Source organism: Melospiza melodia, chromosome 2 (genome assembly GCF_035770615.1).
Source record: "Melospiza melodia melodia isolate bMelMel2 chromosome 2, bMelMel2.pri, whole genome shotgun sequence".
Taxonomy (NCBI): Eukaryota; Metazoa; Chordata; class Aves; order Passeriformes; family Passerellidae; genus Melospiza; species Melospiza melodia.
Genome location: NC_086195.1, coordinates 1,450,234 through 1,470,393, shown reverse-complemented (window position 1 = coordinate 1,470,393; position 20,160 = coordinate 1,450,234). Strand labels below are relative to the sequence as shown.

Here is a 20,160-nt window from a genome sequence, read left to right as displayed (position 1 = left end):
GAGCATTTCTGTAGGATCCAGAGCATTTCTGTAGGATCCAGGGCCTTTCTCTGGGATCCAGGGCCTTTCTCTGGGACCCAGGGCATTTCTCTAGGATCCAGCAGGGTATTGCACTGCAGGACATTTCTCTGGGCTGGGAAGAATGCCTTTCTGCACTACATTTCTTCTCCAGTCTCCAAGGAGACAGCAGGAAAAGGGAGATTTGAACATCCCTGCACTTCCAGGGAGCTCCCTGAGCATCCCCAGTGCTCCCTGCTCAGGTGAGGGCTGAGCTCAGGGCTTCTCCAGCTTTCTCTTCTCTCCTCTCCTCTCCTCACTGCACTGGAAAAACCCAAACCATTCCAGGACTCCACGCCCAAGATCTCCAGGATTTGGTGCCACAGCAGAGGCAGGAACAGCTGCCCCGGGCTGAGCAGAGAACAGGGAACCACCAAAGAGATTTTTTTGGGATAAAATTCCTGCCATGAGACCCCTCCTGTGATCCCCATGGGCCCAAGGAAGTGCTGGATGCACCAGGAGCCTGGAGCTGCTCCTCTGCTGGGATTGCCCTCCTGATTCCAGGCAGGCCCCACAGCCTGGCCCCTGCAGGAAGCAGCTGCAAATCTGCACTGAGCCCTCTCCCCTTCCTTCTGCCTCTCCTTGAGCCTTGGAGCCTCCAGGATGCATCCAGAGCATTTTTCTCCTCCATTTTTCCCTTCTCCTCTTCCACCCCAGCCACCTCCTTGCAGCTGATCCTCCCCTGCAGCTCCAACCCTTTGAGGAAGCAGCACCCACGTTTATTTTTTAAACAAAGACATTTTTTTTTTTTATTGCATAAATAGAGGCTCAGCTGCTTTGTACATATAAAACCAGAGATAACTGAAGTGTCACTCTGAGGTTACCCCATCCTTCTTTTCCAGGAAGGCTTCATCCTGCTGGGAGGGGAATCCAACACCAGGAACCTGCAGGGTGGGGACAGAGCAGTGAGAAGAGCAGGGACAGGAGCTCCTGTGTTCACAGAGCACCCCTGGAGCTGGGAACAGCTCCATGGGGGAATTCCTCCCTCTGAATCCCAGAGTTCAGCAAGGACAGGGCACCTCTGGGGACCGGGAAGGGAATTTCTGTGGAACCAGAGAGGTTTTAACACCAAGGGTGGCGTCACCTGCTGGGCACTGAGGGTTTGTGGGATGATCCTGGAGCTGTGGGGTTTGCCAAACAGAATTCCCTGGGATAAAACTGCACAGAACCCCAAAATATGCAGGGCTGGTTTGGGTTAGAGGCATCTTAAAGCTCATCCCATCCACGGGCAGGGACATTGCCCACTGTCCCAGGCTGCTCCCAGCCCTGCACAACCTTTCCTTTGCCAGGGAAGTGCCCAAAATCTGCCCCAAAGCCAAGTCCTGAACCTGCTGGAAGCATGAAAAACCCCTTTGGTTTTGCTGAGTTTTTTTTTTTGTTGTTTTGTTTTTGGTTTTTTTTGTGTGTAAATAGAAAAATCTTTGTTCCCGTGGTTATTCCCAGGGCCTCATTTCTAGGCACCATTCCCAGTCCTTGGGAATAAAGGGAATAAAAGAGTGGCTGGGTGGAAATAAAATTGAGGAAAGATTTGAAGTGTCTTTAGATGGGAGGGGATGACCTCAGAAAGGGAAATAAGATTTTATTTCAATAAAGAACAACATGACATCAAACTCCCACTGAGCTTCCAAAGGGCAGGCAGGAATAGAATTCCCATTTTGCTGCAGAACAGGGAGAAGTGAAGCAAACTGCTCCAAAAATGACAAGCAAGGCAGGGAATAGAATCCAAGCAGCAGGCAGGACTCACTCTGCTCATGGATCTGCTCCAAGAATGCAGGGATTGCTTCAGCCTTGGAAACAGAGGGCAGGAACTCGGGAATTTCAGAATGAAAACCCCAAATTTAGGGGATTTTGTCATGTTCATTTTGCTCTTTCAAGCAGAAAAATGTGCATTTTTCCCAGGGAATTCTACATGGTGGATGTTCCAGGGCAGAACCTGTCCCTTTGGGAATTCCAGGTGTGGGATTTGCCCTTTCCAGCTAAACCCTCCCCAAGCTGCAATGATTTCACTCCTCTAGAAATGGGCTGATTATTTATTTTCTCTCTTTATTTTGTGCCTTCAAGCCCAGAGCTCTGATTGCAGCATCCTGCCTGCCTGCTCCCCTGCAGTTCTTCCCAATTTATCCCTCTCTTTGTGCACCAGGCAGATAAAACCAGAGAGGGAACGTTGTGCTCAAGCACCCTCAAACAGGACGGTGGCTCACGCAAGTCCCACAGAAAATGAGACAGCAAATCCCTGAAACATCCCAGGAGCTCATTTTGGGATCCAAATCCAACTCAATCCCACTGGGATTAACAATGTCCAAGCCCAATCAGTTCCACACCTGAGGCACTCTTCACTCATCCTTCTTCTCTGCTTCTGCTTTCAGTTTCTCCTCACGTTCCCTCTTCAGTTTCTCCTCAATTTTCTTGCTCTGGTACATTTTGACTCCAGCAAAGGCCAAGCAAAGGATCAATGTTTTAGCTGCCAAAATGTACATCAGCAGTGGGAAGTTCTCCAGAGCCTGCAATGCCAAAGAATCTGTTTAGGCACTTCTGGAACACTTGGACAATTAAAATTTAATTTATAGGGATGCTCTGTTATCTTCCATTCCAATATTAATGCTCCTCTCTCACCATGGTTTTTTATTTGTGTGGGAAATTAAACCAGGCAGAGCAACAAAGCAAAAAAAAAAAAAAAAACCATTTCCCTCAAGTCCTGAACTCCTTTTGCTCATTTTCCAGCAATATTTGCACCATCTGGAGCTGGAAAAAGGGAAAAGCTGGGTATTTTAGGGAAATTGTGCAAGTGGAAAAGCTGCTGAAGAATCCTCACAGGTGAAGGATCCCTGGGGATCAGCTCTCAGATGGGATCCCCAAAAACACCCCAGGAAATCTTAACTCACAGCAATTCTGTAATGAACCTGCTGAGAAATGGAAGGGGCAGATAAATGACCTGAAACTGGGAGAAAAGGGAAAAATCCAAGGATTGCTGAATGGCTGGAGCTGCACAGACTGTTCCAATGCTATAAAAATATAAACTTGGAGAGGAAAATGCAATGCAGATGGGTGGTGGGCACGGAGCAGCCCCCAGGGATGGGGTGGGGTTGTTGGGGTCTGCACTGGGTGATCCCTGTGGTCCCTTCCCAGCAGGATATTCCAAGGTTCTGTGCTAAATCTGAACCTGGAATTCCCCCTGCTCCCTCAGGAGCTCCCAGAGCTGTCAGGACACACCAAAGCTCTGAACTGAGGCCAAGCCTTGTGTCCCTGCACCAGCAGGGAGCTTGGAAAACAGCACCAGGCTCTGTCCGTGTCCCCAAAAGCACAGAGGCAGCAGCTCTGCCTCACCAGGGCAGGGGGAAAGTTTGATTTAATGAGCTCAAATTGTTAATGACAGAGTCCTGGAATGGTTTGGGCTGGAAGGGATTTCAGAGTTCATCCAGATCCATGGCAGGGACACCTCCCACTGTCCCCAGTGCCCAGCCTGGCCTTGGGCACTGCCAGGGATCCAGGGATGGAATTCCATGCCAGCCCTGCCCACCCTGCCAGGGAACAATTCCTCATTGCCAGGATCCCACCCAGCCCTGCCCTCTGGCACTGGCAGCCATTCCCTGGGTGCTGTCCCTGCATCCCCTGGCAATTGTCTCTCTCCAGCTTTCCTGGGGCTCCTCCAGGCCCTGCAAGGCCACCCTGAGCTCAGCCCAAAGCTTCTCCTGTGCAGGTGAACAATGCCAGCTGTGCCAGCCTTTCCTGCCAGCAGAGCTGCTCCATCCCTCTGCCCACCCTGGAGCCTCCATGGACTTGTTCCAACAGCTCCATGCAGGAGGAACCTGCTCCAACCCTGACACAATGACCCCAACACCCCAAAAACACAGTGGAAGAAATTCCCCTCCAGTAACAAAAGCAGCTGAGGGAAGAGCAGCCAGAGAAAAACCTGGGAAGAGGAAAGGCAGGAGCAGCAGGGCTGAGCAGAGCTCAGGTCTAAAATGGGCAAGGAAGGACAAGAAGAAATCCCCAAATCCCCTGTCCCTGAGAGGGTGGGGGTTAAACAACCCTGCCCTGGAAAAGGAACCATCAGATCCCACCCAACACATCCCCATGGAAGGAGCAGCAATCCCTGATTTGGGAACCCTCCCATGGGAAAAGGAACCATCAGATCCCACCCAGACCATGGAAGGAGCAGCAATCCCTGATTTGGGAACCCTCCCATGGGAAAAGGAACCATCAGATCCCACCCAGACCATGGAAGGAGCAGCAATCCCTGATTTGGGAACCCTCCCATGGGAAAGGGAACCATCAGATCCCACCCAGACCATGGAAGGAGCAGCAATCCCTGCTTTGCTGTGGGAACCTGCCCCAGGCTCACCTTCCAGTTGAAGGCCACCATCTCAGCTGTGGGCAGCCCCAGGACTGGGGGGGTCACACTCCTGGAGGCACAGGGCAGGGCAGGAGCATCTTGGAGACACAGAAAACAAAGCAGATTTAACTCTTGGAAAATGGGAAACAAAGCAGAACTAACTCTTGGAGAAATGGGAAATAAAAGCAGAATGAACTCTTGGAGAAATGGGAAATAAAAGCAGAATGAACTCTTGGAGAAATAAAAACCAAAGCAGAATTAACTCTTGGAGAAATGGAAATAAAAGCAGAATGAACTCTTGGAGAAATGGGAAATAAAGCAGAATTAACTCTTGCAGAAATGAAAAACAAAGCAGAATTAACTCTTGCAGAAATGAAAAACAAAGCAGAATTAACTCTTGGAGAAATGGGAAATAAAGCAGAATTAACTCCTGGAGAAATGGAAAATAAAGCAGAATTAACTCTTGGAAAATGGGAAATAAAGCAGAATTAACTCTTGGAGAAATGAAAACCAAAGCAGAATTAACTCTTGGAGCAATGGAAAATAAAGCAGAATTAACTCTTGCAGAAATGAAAACCAAAGCAGAATTAACTCTTGGAGAAATGGAAAATAAAGCAGAATTAACTCTTGCAGAAATGAAAAACAAAGCAGAATTAACTCTTGGAGAAATGGGAAATAAAAGCAGAATGAACTCTTGGAGAAATGGGAAATAAAGCAGAATTAACTCCTGGAGAAATGGAAAATAAAGCAGAATTAACTCCTGGAGAAATGAAAACCAAAGCAGAATTAACTCTTGCAGAAATGAAAAACAAAGCAGAATGAACTCTTGGAGAAATGGGAAATAAAGCAGAATGAACTCCTGGAGAAATGAAAACCAAAGCAGAATGAACTCCTGGAGAAACAGAAAGGGAAGGAGAATTAGGCAAGCTGCAGATTCCCCCCCTGCCTGGGAGGGCTCATCCCCAGCAGTGCCAGCGAGCTCAGGGCCAGGGCAGTGACAGCCCAGGGCAGGTGCTGGGCTGCAATTGCACACCCTGGCAGTGCCCGTGCAGAACATGGGGAGCAGGGCTGGGTGTGCTGCCCCTGCTGGACTCAGGGACACTCAGGAGCTGCCCTGGGGCTCCCCTGAGGGTTCCCAAGCCCACCCGCTCTGTTTGGAGCCTGAACATCGAATGAATCCTCTAACTTCTCAATCCCCTGTGACTGATAAATTGAATTCTCCACACTAACAGTTTACAAATATAGAGGTGAGCAAAGCAAGCAGTCCCTGGAGCCCTGAGCGCTCACCACCAAGCACTGCAGAGCTGAACTGCTGGGATGGAAAGGCTGCAGCACACACAGCACTGCCCTGGGCTCTCTGCTCAGCTGCTGGAATCCAAATCAACCCCTGGAGGCCTTTTCTGTCCATGGAGCAAGAGTGGCAAAGCAGGAGAGAACACTCCAGCACCGTGAAAAGCTGGGCTGGATCAATCAGCACCACAGCAGAGAGCAGCTGCTGAGCTCCCTGCAGAAATTAAAAGTGCTTGCAGCTCAGTTTCTGGGGAGATTTTCTAATTTCTCCAGCCAGAGCACCCTCTCTTCTCCTTTTCTCCTTTTCCCTCTCACTGTGCTGAGACCCCTCTGCAAACATTCACACTCCTCCCGAGTGACCAAGCCCCAGCTGTACCAACGCCCTGGAGTGGCAGCCACCAGCAAATTCCTGTCCATCAGTTCCTGTGCTGATCCTGTAGTGCAGCTCCTTCTCCTGCTGAGGAAATGTCAGGGTGGCTGTGAGCAGCCACTGCTGTCACACCTCCAAGGGAATGTGTCCTCACTCCATGGAACCATGGAATGGTCTGGCTTGGAAGGACCTTGGGGATCCTCCCCTGCCATGGCAGGGACACCTCCCACTGTCCCCAGTGCCCAGCCTGGCCTTGGGCACTGCCAGGGATGGATTCCATGCCAGCCCTGCCCACCCTGCCAGGGAACAATTCCTCATGGCCAGGATCCCACCCAGCCCTGCCCTCCTTCAGCTTGAGGCCATTCCCTGGGTGCTGTCCCTGCACCCCTTGCCCAAAGTCTCTTTCCATGTTTGCTGCAATCCCAGGAAGTTTCCCAGAGCTGCCCCCTGTGCTGCTCTGTCCCCACAGTGTCCTGTGCAGTGGGAATGTCACTGCTCCCTCCAATGCAGGCTGCATTCCCACATCCCACCACCCTCCCCTGGCTTTTCCAGCCCCCCTCTGATCCCAGCCCTTATGAAGTCCAGTGGAAACCTCAGGACTGATAAAAAGCAGCACGGGGCAGGGAGAACAAAGTGGGAAGAGGGGAGAAAGTGGGGAAAGGGGAGGATTTGAAAGCCCAGGGCCAGGTTGGACACTGGGGCTGGGAGCAGCCTGGGATTAGTGCAAGGTGCCCCTGCCCATGGATGGGCTTTGAAATCCCTTCCAATCCAAACCACTCCAGGATTCCCTTCACACTTAAAAACCACCACTTGTGAGCACTGAGGTCACCAGTGCAAGAGCACAAAGAGCCCCAACGCTGCTTTTTCCAGGCTGGGATATCTTAAATCAACAGCTGGAATGGAGTGTTTGCCCTTCCTGAGGAGATAAGGCACAGAAAGGAGCAGGGCACACATCCACAGGCAGGCATTGTTCCCTGCCCAGGGAAATGCCAGGGCTGGGCCCCACACAAGGGCACTGCTCCATCCATCCATCCATCCATCATCCATCCATCCATCCATCCATCCATCCATCCATCCATCCATCCATCCATCCATCCATCCATCCATCCATCCATCCATCCATCCCTCAGCTGCTCCTTGAGCAGGGACAGCAGCAGCAGGGATTGCCTGGCAGCTGCTCCAGAGCTGGGATCAAACAGCCCCAGGCTGGCAGGGATTCCCTGGCACTGCACTGCCAGGCACCCTCTGAGGTTTTATGCAGCCCCACTTTTCTCCTCACAGAGAAAAGCAAGGCACAACTCTTCCCAAGAATATTTCTGGGTTTCAGAAATATTGTCTAAACCTCAGAGAAAGGAAAAACAATTTTTATCTCATTTGCTGTGCTTGTGTTTGTGCAAAAGCAGAATGAAATATGGAGACTGTTTACCCACAGTGATGGGGTTTGGTTTCCTTGGCCGGTCAGGGCCAGGTGTGTGTGTGTGTGTGTGTGTGTGTGTGTGTGTGTGTGTGTCTGTGTGAACTGTTGGGTGACAGTCACATATTCTGGGCAGTGTGTGCAGGGTTGGGTGCTTGGCAGATTCAGTTTTAGACGCACAGAATAATATATAATAATAAAAAACCAAAATAATAAAATATAATGATGATTATAATAATAATTTATATTATATTATATTATATTATATTATATTATATTATATTATATTATATTATATTATATTATATTATCTTTTATATTTATTATTGTTAATATAATATAATATAATATAATATAATATAATATAATATAATATAATATAATATAATATAATATAATATAATATAATATAATATAATATAATATAATATAACTGACCAAGGCCAGGCTGGATGGGACTCTGGAGGTGTCCCTGCTCATGGCAGGCTTGGAATGACATGATCTTTAAGGTCCCTTCCAACCCACACCTGATTCTGATTCTGATTTTGGATCAACTCAAGGTTCCAACTCAAGCAACATCAAAACAATTGAAAAAACCATCAAGATCTTCATACCTGATGAAGCAGAAATTAAAATATGAGTGATTCCTCTGGCAGCTCCTCACATACTCCAAACTCTGGAAAACAGGAACAAAGTAGATGGGATGTTTCATTCACATTGGCTGGATTAAAATCAAACCAAACCCAGAAATGCCAGGGGCACATCTGACTCTCCCACCATGGCATCACAAAGATGATCCCAAAATTGGAGCCCCTCTGCTCTGGAAAGAGGCTGGAGAACTGGGATTGTCCAGCCTGGAGAAGGGACAATTCCAGGGAGACCTTAGAGCCCCTTCCAGTGCTGAAAAGGAGTGAGAGGGACTTTTTTACATGGGCAGAGAGTGCCAAGACAAGGGGCAATGGTTTTAGACTGCCAGAGGGCAGGGATGGATGGGATATTGGGAATTAGGAAGGGTGGGCAGACAATTCCCTGGATCCCAGCCCAGCTCTGTCCTGGGCTGGAGCAGAAGGAAGGGACTGGGGAACAAGGAGGGAGGTGGAAAGCAAGAAAGGGAGGGGGTGGAGAGCAAGGAAGGGTGGGCTGGAGAGAAAGGAGGGATACTGGAGAACAAGAAATGGGGGCTGAAGAGAAAGGAGGGATACTGGAGAACAAGGAATGGGGGCTGAAGAGAAAGGAGGGATACTGGAGAACAAGAAATGGATGCTGGAGAGAAGGGAGGGATACTGGAGAACAAGGAATGGGGGCTGGAGAGAAAGGAGGGATACTGGAGAACAAGGAATGGGGGCTGGAGAACAAGGAATGGGAGCTGGAGAACAAGGAATAGGGGCTGGACAGTAAGGGGGGAAAAAGGAGTTGGGGCTGAAGAGAAAGGAGGAGGTACTGGAGAACCTTCATGGGGGCTGGAGAATAAGGAGGGGGAAAGGCAGGGAGCGGAGAACAAGAATGGAGGGCCTGGAGAGGAAGGAAGGCGATGGAGAACCAGAAAAGGGGGCTGGTGAACAAGGAGAGAAAGGTGGATATCAAGTAAGGGGGGCTGGAGAGCAAGGAAGGGGGGCTGGAGAACAAGAAATGGAGGCTGGAGAACAAGAAATGGGGGCTGGAGAACAAGAAATGGGGGCTGCAGAGTAAGGGGAGGATAAGGAGGGGGAGGCTGAGGGGAAAGGCAAGGAGTGGAGAACAAGAATAGAGGGCCTGGAAAGGAAGAAAAGCGATGGAATACTAGGAAAGGGGGCTGGTGAACAAGGAGGGAAAGGCGAATATCAAGTAACGGGGCTGGAGAGCAAGGAGGAGGCTGGAGAACAACGGAACAAGGGGACTGAGAGCAAGGGCGGCTGGAGGGCAAAGAGGGGCTGGAGATGGAGGAAAGCGGGGTGAGCAACACGGAAGGGACTGGAGAGAGGAAAGGGAGGGTGGATTAGACAGGAGGGGGGTCGTAGGGAAAGGACGAGGCCTGGAGGGCAAGGAGGCGGGGGAGAAGGGACAGAGGAAGGCCGGGGAGGGCAGGGCAGACAGCGGGCCCGGCCTCGCGGAGCGGCCGAGGCTGCGGGGAGCGGGGCGCTCGGGGCCGGCGGCGATGCGGGCCGGAGTCTGCCGGAGCCCCGCGGGGCCGTGAGGGGAGAGAAGGGAAGAAGGAAGCGAAGGAAGGAAGAAAGGAAGGGGCCCAGGCCGGTCCTACCTGCGGGCGGCCATGGCAGCGGGGGCGGCGCTCCCTCACGGAGCTCCCGGCAGCGGCAGCGCCGGGCCCGGCCGGGGCCGCTCCGCCCGCTCGGCTGCCGCGCTGGGCATGGCGGGGCCCCGCTTTTCTCCCTCAGATTTAACAGTTCTGCCATAAAACAGCTCCGGCAGGGACCGCGGAGAAGTCCCGGAGACCCCCGTGCCCCCATCTGGGGATTGGGATATGGTTGGGATTGGGATTGTGTCCCTGTGCCCCTCAGGTGATTTCCCAGCTGCAGAGCTGCCCCAGCCAGGGAGGAGCTGGAGCTGCTGCAGAGCCCAGAGGAGGCTCCAGGATGGGCAGAGGGATGGAGCAGCTCTGCTGGCAGGAAAGGCTGGCACAGCTGGCATTGTTCACCTATACAGGAGAAGCTTTGGGCTGAGCTCAGGGTGGCCTTGCAGGGCCTGGAGGAGCCCCAGGAAAGCTGGAGAGAGACAATTGCCAGGGGATGCAGGGACAGCACACAGGGGATGGCCTCAAAGTGAAAAATTACGGGTTTAGGTCAGATATTAGGAAAAATTTTCTCCCGGGAGGGTGGACAGGCCTTGGCACAGGGTGTCCCTGGATCCCTGGCAGTGCCCAAGGCCAGGCTGGACGCTGGAGCTTGGAGCAGCCTGGATATCTTCCACTGTCCCAGACTGCTCCAAGCCCTGTCCAGCCTGGCCTTAAACATTTGCAGGAATGTGGAGTGCACGTCCTCTCTGTGGGCAGCTTGTGTCAGGGCCTCACCACCCTCACACTAAAGAATTTCTTCCTAACATCTGACATAAACCTGCCCTCCTTCAATTTAAGGCTATTTCCCCATGTCCTGTCAATGCATTTCTATGTGAGAAGTCCCTCTGCAGCTCCCCTGGAGCCCCTTCAGGCCCTGGCAGGGGCTCTGAGCTCTCCCTGGAGCTTCTCCTGTGCAGCTCCACCTTTGTCTGGTGATGATCCAGGGGCAGCTCTGCAGGTCAGCTCTCACACGAGCACAGAAGACAATCCCTTCCTCCAGCCTGCTGCTTGTGCTTCTTTTGCACCTCCAGCACATCTACAGAGTGGTGGCATCAGCTCAAATCTCCAAATCTGTGTCCAAGACAAGCCACAGGCTCCCAAAGAAAAGAAGCTCTGTGTCATTTATTATTTAACATGAGCAAAAATGGGGATCACTAAAAAGGAGTCAGGAGTGAGTGTGTGCAGGTATCAGGTCCCTCCTGTGATTCATTCCTGTGAAAAATGCCTATTTTATGATTGGCTTTTCACAAATATTCAAATGAATATTATATGTGTTGTGTGAGAGAGTAATGCTGTATTAATTCTCTTAAGTAGTGTGTTAAATATAGTTTTAGGTTATAAGAAATGTTCAAATAGAAACGATGCTATGTAAGATACTTTTTTTTAAAGAAAGGACTTGCAGTGAGACAGCAGCCACAGGACACCTGAATCTTTCAGAGAAAAAGAATTTATTGCTCCATTATCACAAGAAATGAACTTCTTCCCACCTCAAAGGCGCTGCTAGGATTTAGAGGAAGAGATGACCAGCCAGAATCCTGTGTTTGAATGGAATTTATGCATCATGGATGAGCTGTATGAATATGCAACAGGTTATTGTTGTTAAGGGTTAATCCTCTGTTAACGTGGGTCCTTTTTCGGGCTTGTGATGCCCAGAAAAAGGTACCCAGACTGTCTGTAATTCTTTGTTTTTATTGTCTCATATTGTCCTAATTCAAATTGTTCAAATTATTATTACTCTAATTGTATTGCTATTTTTATAACCATTTTATTACTATTAAACTTTTAAAATTTTAAAAACAAGTGATTGGCGTTTTTCACAGTTCCCCAATTCCTTCTTCAGTCAGTGTGTGGAGATTGGAGAATTTACTGGATATTTTCAGGTTATTTTTCAAGTGGTTTTAAGTCACACAGTTTGGATCTAAATTGGCACTTTTGACCAGCAGTAATTCACAGTTATTCTGAGGTGGGAACATCCAGATCTGTTTGTGGATTTAAAAAATGCTCAAATAATCAAGTCATCCCTGTGTCATGGCTTTATTTTCCCAAAGGACAGGCTATCAAAGGGAAGAACAATCACAAATTTTTCTTGGACTTTCCCAAGATCCTCACAGGAACCATGACACTGGTTTCCTCAGGACTCCATTATCCATTGGCCTGTGTGTAAATTGAATCAACACTTGCACAGCTCTTTGGAATTCCAGTGAGCTCCCCCTGTGTGGCTCCATGAATCCCTCACTGCTGGCCTTCCCAGAAAGTCAGGGTGACTCTGGGCTTGTTTTATCCCTTGCCCCCAGGTTTTCATGGACCACACACTTGAGATCTTCTGGGTTCAGCACCTGGTTCTTGTACTTCTCCCCCCAGTCCTCCACGATGTACTGGTGGTAGGGGTCATTGGAGTGCTCCCTCCTCTTGGATTTCACAGTGCTCACCAGGATGGCCACGATGATGAAGGAGAACATCCCAATCATCACCATCAGGTACAGGATGACGTAGTCAAAGTTTTCAGCGGCCACCTCAGCCTGCAGTTTGTCCGCTGCTTCTGTCATGTTCCTCCTCCAGCTGTTCATGTAGTTGAGGAAGGTTTCCTTGAAAATATCTTCCACTGCCCAAGTGAAGTTCTGCAGCTTGGTCATCCTGGCCAATTATGCTGCTAAAGACAAGAAAATATTCTTTTTAATCAGATGTCTGCGTTAAAAGAGTTGGTTTGGAGTATTTTGTTGGTGTTGTGTCAATTATCTGGTAACATCACCTTCTGACTCTTGAAGGTGCAGCTTTAGCTCAGCTGAGAATCCCCATCTCTGAGTGGTTCAGTATGTCCAGAGACCCAAGGAGGTCCTGCTCAGAATCATGGAATGGTTTGGGCTGGAAGGGACCTTAAAACCACCCAGTGCCACCCCTGCCATGGCAGGGACACATCCCACTGTCCCCAGTGTCCAACCTGGCCTTGGGCACTGCCAGGGATCCAGGGGTGGAATTCCATGCCAGCCCTGCCCACCCTGCCAGGGAACAATTCCTCATTGCCAAGATCCCACCCAGCCCTGCCCTCTGGCACTGGCAGCCATTCCCTGGGTGCTGTCCCTGCATCCCCAGGCAATTGTCTCTCTCCAGCTTTCCTGGGGCTCCTCCAGGCCCTGCAAGGCCACCCTGAGCTCAGCCCAAAGCTTCTCCTGTGCAGGTGAGCAATGCCAGCTGTGCCAGCCTTTCCTGCCAGCAGAGCTGCTCCATCCCTCTGCCCATCCTGGAGCCCCCTCAGGTCCCTTTGCTCTGGGGACACTTTGGTGAAGGCCCCCATGACCCTGGCACAGGGTTTGTGGCACTGTCCCTTCTCTACAGAGGGGAATCCACAAGGGAGGAAGAATTGCTCCTGAGGACAAGACAAAGCCATGGCAGGGACAGGGAGGCTGAGACTCCATCCCTGGAGTGGCCTCAGGGACCATTTGGGACAGTCCCCAAAGGGGAAGAGACACTGCCTGGTACTGCAAAGCCATGTTTGATCCCATTTATCCCAAAATTCAGACCCCAGTGCTGCTCAGACCCCATAAACCAGGTGTGTGTCCCGCAAGAGGAAAATCCTCCTCCAGAATTCCTTCCCACCTGATCCCATTCCCACCAGATCCCATTCCCACCAGATCCCATTCTGACCAGAGCCATTCCCACACAGATCCCATTCCCACACAAATCCCATTCCCACCTGATCCCATTCTCACCAGATCCCATTCCCATACTGATTCCATTCCCACACAGATCCCATTCCCATACTGATTCCATTCCCACACAGATCCCATTCCCATACTGATTCCATTCCCACACAGATCCCATTCCCATACTGATTCCATTCCCATACAAATCCCAATCCCACCAGAGCCATTCTCACCAGATCCCATTCCCACCCATCCCATTCCCACACAAATCCCATTCCCACCTGATCCCATTCTCACCAGATCCCATTCTGACCAGAGCCATTCCCACCCAGATCCCTTTCCCACCCAGATCCCTTTCCCACACACATCCCTTTTCACACACACATCCCTTTCCCACACAGATCCCATTCCCACACGGATCCCATTCCCATCAGATCCCTTTCCCACCAGATCTCATTCCCACACAGATCCCATTCCCACCAGATCCCATTCCCATACTGATCCCATTCCCACCAGATCCCATTCCCACATGGATCCCATTCCCATCAGATCCCTTTCCCACCAGATCTCATTCCCACCAGATCCCATTCCCACCTGATCCCATTCCCATACAGATCCCATTCCCACACAAATCCCATTCCCACACAGATCCCATTCCCACCAGATCTCATTCCCACCAGATCCCATTCCCATACTGATCCCATTCCCATACTGATCCCCTTCCCACACAATCCCATTCCCACATAATCCCATTCCCACACAGATCCCATTCCCACACAGATCCCACCCAGATCCCATTCCCACATGGATCCCATTCCCACACAATCCCATTCCCACCCAGATCCCACCCAGATCCCATTCCCACATGGATCCCATTCCCACCCACGCTGTCCCACTTTAATGTGAGCAATTCCTTCATCTCTCCAGACCAGCCAAGCCCTAAAACCTGTGGAAATCTTTCCCCCAAATCCCTTTGTTCCCAGTCCAGTCCTCAAGAACAAGGAGTTGGCTGCATGCAAGGGGGAGAGGCACTGAATTTTCATTGCTAATAAATATTTGGGATGTGTTCCCATTCAGGAATTCAGGAATTCAGCCTTTGTGCACACAGGGGTTCAGGTACACGTACAGGAGGATCCCTCTGCAGTTACTCCCTCACACATGCTCAAATATAGGGGATAAAGGTAATTAATGAAACTAAATGAGAAAATACAAATACAAACTACCTTTACTGTTTAAAACCTGCTTTTTCCTTGGTTTCCATCAAAAATTGCTATCATTTTTAGGAGAAAATAGACTTGTAACAGCAGCTTACCTTTGCTGTGTCCTTCCCTGAGGAGATTCAGGATTTTCCAGCTCCACTGGATAATGGGGTAAAATTCCCCAAAAAGAGCAGGGATGTCTTTAAGGAGCCTGCACGAGGCTGGGAGCAGGTGCCTGTGAAATAAGTGCCTTGCACTGCACTTATGTTTATATTAAATTAAAAGCTAAATCTAATCTCACCTGGAAAGTCAAATATTGGCTGACAGCTTGCATCAGTCATGCTGTCGGATCTGGGACTGAGCCTTTGTGCTGCCTGCTGCAAGTGCAGATATTGGAAAAGAGCTTTCCTGGGGATAAACGGCTGCAGCTCCATTCTTGGGGACCCACACGAGTAAAGATGAGCTCTGTAAAATAATTATAATGTTAAGAATTACTAGAGAAGAATCCTTGGCAGGCCCTGGCACAGGGTGCCCCGAGCAGCTGTGGCACTTCCAGGATGCCAGGATGGGGCTTGGAGCAAGCTGGGACAGTGGAATGGGATCATCTTTAAGGTCCCTTCCAACCTGAATCATTCCGTGTTCCTATGAATAAACCAGTAGCACCAGCAGTGATGAGAACAATGATTTCCTTTGCTGATCTGGGCACAAGAGGTGAGCACTGAGCAGTCAGGCTGCTCAATACCCTAAGTCTGAGTTCCCTTCCCTTCCCTTCCCTTCCCTTCCCTTCCCTTCCCTTCCCTTCCCTTCCCTTCCCTTCCCTTCCCTTCCCTTCCCTTCCCTTCCCTTCCCTTCCCTTCCCTTCCCTTCCCAAACCTTCCCAAACCTTCCCAAACCTTCCCAAACCTTCCCTTCCCTTCCCAAACCTTCCCTTCCCAAACCTTCCCTTCCCAAACCTTCCCTTCCCTTCCCAAACCTTCCCTTCCCAAACGTCCCCTTTCCCCTTTCCCCTTTCCCCTTTTCCTTTCCCCTTTTTTTCCTTTCCCCTTTCCCCCTATTTTCCCTGCCCCTTTCCCCTTTTGTTCCTTTCCCCCTTTTTTTCCTTTCCCTTTTTTTCCTTCCCCCTTTTCCTTTCCCCTTTTCACTTCCATACCCTTGCTGCAGAAATAAATCCTCAGAGCTCTGCTCTGTGGGCACCTCACTCGTGTGCTGGAGCAGGAAAAGACAAAAATCTTCCCAAAAAAAACCCAGAAAACCAAACCAAAAGAGAGAGAGAAAAAAAAGGACAGTGAATGAGATTTGTCTTTCTTTCTGGCAAGCAGCAGATGCTGACACCTCTGAGAGGCTCTGAGACACCTGAGGAGTTTGTTCAGAGAAATGAGACCACATCAGGAGCATCAGCAGCAGCTCCTGCTCTGCTGGGGACATCGAGAGAGGGGCATCGTGGTGGGATTGGGGTGCTAAAGGCTCCCCAAGCACTTGGGCTGGGACTAAAAAACCAGATTTTCATCTTATAGCCAGTCCTGCCTAAGAAATGCCATCTTTGAGGGGCAGGAAGGCAGCATGGAGTGATCCCAAATCCACAGCACACCCCAGAGGGAGGGAGATCTGCTCCTGGTGTGGAAAATGCTGATCCCTGAGGAAATCCTGCTGCTGGCACCCTTGTCATGGTCACTGCAACATCCTGGAGATGTTCTGAGCAGGAAACCTCCCAGCACAGGGACGAGCTGCTGGCAGCATTTCCTGCTGATCCCACACTTCTCCTGGCAGGTTCCCTTGGCTTTGCCCCCAAAGAGCTTCTGTGTGCTCTGAGGAACCCCAGAGACACCTCCCTGACATTCCCTGGCTGCTCCCAGCTGGGTGAAGTAATTGGAGATCTTTTGTCTGGCTATGGAAATGAGGAAGGAGCCTGGAGTTCCCAAGCTGAGAAATCACTGCCAATAATGAGAAATTTGTCCCTCCCTCAAGCCCTCTCTTCCAGCAGCTGTTCCAGACACCAGAGATTCCCTGAACAATGCCAGTCCCAGTGTCCCCCTGAAGGTCACTGAGCTCAGGGTTTGCTGAGTCTGGAGAGCAGGGAGGGCTCAGGGACACACAGGGTGGGAATGGTCAAACAGGAGGAGGAGGAGCAGCAGACAAATGTCTTGGGCAGGAAAGGTGTTTTATTAATCAATAATTCCTTAAAAAGTCTTATGACTAAAAGTGTTGTAACCTTCTAAACCATGTTATAACAGTTAGCAAAACTCACCCTTCTTACCTATGTAAAAAAAAAAACCAAACAAAACAGAAACACATCAAAGACAACTCCAAAACTGTAAAAAAATCCCATCTCTAACTTATTCCCACAATCTAAATAATGTAATAATATAATTATTATATTATTATAGTAATATATTATAATTGTATATAAAATATATATTATATTATATTATATTATATTATATTATATTATATTATATTATATTATATTATATTATATTATATTATATTATATTATATTATATTATATTATATTATATTATATTATATTATATTATAGTCCATTACATTATATTACATTACATTATATTACATTACATTATATTATATATTTTTATATAATATATTATATATAATATATAATTATATATATTATATAATATATTTAGATCATATAGAAATATATATTATACTTCATATAATATAATATATTTATAATATTATATAATATATTATTTATAATATAATATATAATATTATATTATTATAATATATAATATTATAATAGTATATATTTATAATATTATATAATTATATATTGATATATAATGAATATATTTACTATATTATGTAATTATATTATTTATATATTATATAATATATTATAATTATATATTATAATAATTATAATATAATACAATATAATATAATATAATATAATATAATATAATATAATATAATATAATATAATGTAATGTAATGTAATGTAATGTAATGTAATGTAATATAATATAATATAATATAATATAATATAATATAATATAATATAATATAATATAATATAATATAATATAATATATCTTATATTATATATCTTATATTATATAATCTATTATAATTATAATATAAGTTTAATTCCTGAACTGGAACATATTCCAACTCCCCACAAATAAATTATCACACTTAGGACATGGCAGAAGAGAAGTTGCTGCACCTTCCTGTCCGGGAGGTGTGGAGAGCAAGGAGGTCCTGCCAAGGAAAGCTGTGCTGCAGGGATGGGGAAATGGGAGGCAGGAGGAGGCTGCAGTGCCCAGCTTTGCTGCCCAGCTTTGTTGCCATGGTTTTATGTGGTGCTGTTGCAAAAGCTGCAGGGGATAAATGAGGGTGTGGGCTGCACAGAGCCCTGAAGTGGAAAAGCAAACACGGATATTTCTGGCTGGGAAGAACAGATGTGACACCTGAAATGCTCAGGTGTGTGTGTGTCCCTCAGAAAGGAAGAGAAACAAGGTGTCCACACTGATCCCTCTGAAATACGGGGGGGTTCTCCATTCTTTCACCTCTAATTAAAATATTGGTGCTGCAGCTGAACTGCAACAGCCTGTGGGGACCTGAGGGCAACCTCTGCTAAAACATCCTGGGGGGCAAAGAGAATCACTGGCAGCAGCATTGGCTGGGAGTTTGGGGGTTTGGGTTTGTTTAATTGGTTGCTTGGTTTTTTTGTCCCAATAGTTTGGGTTGGAAGGGATCTTGAAGATCATCCAGTGCCACCCCTGCCATGGCAGGGACACCTCCCACTGTCCCCAGTGTCCAGCCTGGCCTTGGGCACTGCCAGGGATGCAGGGGCAGCCCCAGCTGCTCTGGGCACCCTGTGCCAGGGCCTGCCCACCCTGCCAGGGAACAATTCCTCATTGCCAAGATCCCACCCAGCCCTGCCCTCTGGCACTGGCATCCATTCCCTGGGTGCTGTCCCTGCAGGCCTTGTCCCCAGTCGCTCTGCTGGAGCCCCTTCAGGCCCTGCCAGGGCCTCTGAGCTGTATGAGAAGCACAAATGTCACCAAGGACAGTCATACAGCAAGGTGCTGTCTGTCCCCACCTCCTCTCTGCTTCCTTGGGGTGGAAAACCTGAACCCAGACTCCTCTGCCATCACGCCAGCAGCAGTGGTGGCGTGGAGGCCCCACTGTCCCTCCTGTCCCTCTGTCCCTCATCCAGGCGGACTAAATAAAAGTGGGTCCTGATCCATCACATTCAAAAGGATTTTTTTTGGCCCTGCCAGAGGCCACTGATTGCCACAGCTCCCATGGGCAGGGACAGCTCAGTGTCTGACAGGGCTGAATTCCCACAGCAGCACTCCTGCTTTCCAGCCTCATTCCTTCTCCTCTCATCTCCTCACCACAGTGGCCTGGAAGCTGGACCCAAGTCCTGAATCTCCTGATTCACCTTTATCCCCTTCTCCTTTCATGCTGCTCAGCTGTGGGACCTCTGTGCCAGGGGACACTGGAGGTGCAAACATTCCAAAAGAGGTTGATTCACAGAGGGAAAATGCATCCAGAGGGTTTGAATAAAAGGACATGGTGTCCAGTCCCAGCAGAGGATTAGGTTGGGCAGGTGTGACCACATGCCTGCCCCACTTGCGTGTCCTTCCTTAATCCCTCAGGTTTGTCCATCCCCTCGATGGATTTCTTCACCTAAAACCTCCCCACCCTGTCTGGGAAAGGAGAGGGAGAGGCAGGAAAGAGGAGGGTGGGAAAAGGAAACAAATGCATGCGGGGAACAAGCTGTCCATGGGAAGCACGGAGGCCAAGGGAGGATGCAGAGGTCACCTGGATGTTCCTGTCAGACCTTCCCTTCTGGGGCGAAGGTGCTGGGACTTCATGGACCTTCGGATGGAACAAAGGGAATAAAAAGGAGAGGGCAGGAGAGCATCCAGAAACTTTCTAGAAGGTTCCTCAAGGCTGAGAAGAGAAATTACAACCTGTCCCCCTCACGGTGCTTTGTGTGCCAGAGTGTCCCTCTTGGACTTGTGGCTGAGCCAAGAGGGACATCCTCATGCTGGTGTATTCCATGGATGCTGGTCTATTCCATGGATGTTGGTATATTCCATGGACATTGGTGTAATCCATGGATGTTGGTGTATTCCATGGACATTGGTCTATTCCATGGACGTTGTGTATTCCATGGATGCTGGTGTATTCCATGGATGCTGGTCTATTCCATGGATGTTGGTATATTCCATGGACATTGGTGCATTCCATGGACGTTGGTGTATTCCATGGACGTTGGTCTATTCCGTGGACATTGGTGTATTCCATGGATGTTGGTGTATTCCATGGACATTGGTGTATTCCATGGATGCTGGTGTATTCCATGGACATTGGTGTATTCCATGGATGTTGGTGTATTCCATGGACGTTGGTGTATTCCATGGACATTGGTGTATTCCATGAATCTTGGTGTATTCCATGAACGTTGGTGTATTCCATGGATGCTGGTGTATTCCATGAACGTTGGTGTATTCCATGGACATTGGTGAATTCCATGGACATTGGTGTATTCCATAGACATTGGTGTATTCCATGGATGCTGGTGTATTCCATGGACGTTGGTGTATTC

The 20,160-nt window shown here is 48.6% G+C and overlaps 2 protein-coding genes across 2 annotated transcripts; both read right to left on the bottom strand.

Moving 5' to 3' along the window:
• Positions 1–775: 775 nt before the first annotated feature.
• On the bottom strand, positions 776–9,784 carry SMIM11 (small integral membrane protein 11). Its single transcript, XM_063180419.1, has 5 exons — positions 9,701–9,784; positions 8,079–8,140; positions 4,400–4,488; positions 2,379–2,558; positions 776–941 (listed from the first exon to the last, which is right to left on the bottom strand). The coding sequence occupies exons 3-4, from the start codon at positions 4,418–4,420 to the stop codon at positions 2,391–2,393; spliced, it is 189 nt and encodes a 62-aa protein (XP_063036489.1). The 5' UTR covers positions 4,421–4,488; positions 8,079–8,140; positions 9,701–9,784; the 3' UTR covers positions 776–941; positions 2,379–2,390.
• Positions 9,785–11,634: 1,850 nt separating this feature from the next.
• KCNE2 (potassium voltage-gated channel subfamily E regulatory subunit 2) lies at positions 11,635–12,379 on the bottom strand. The gene has a single exon (XM_063150366.1). The coding sequence runs from the start codon at positions 12,364–12,366 to the stop codon at positions 11,989–11,991; it is 378 nt and encodes a 125-aa protein (XP_063006436.1). The 5' UTR covers positions 12,367–12,379; the 3' UTR covers positions 11,635–11,988.
• Positions 12,380–20,160: the final 7,781 nt, after the last annotated feature.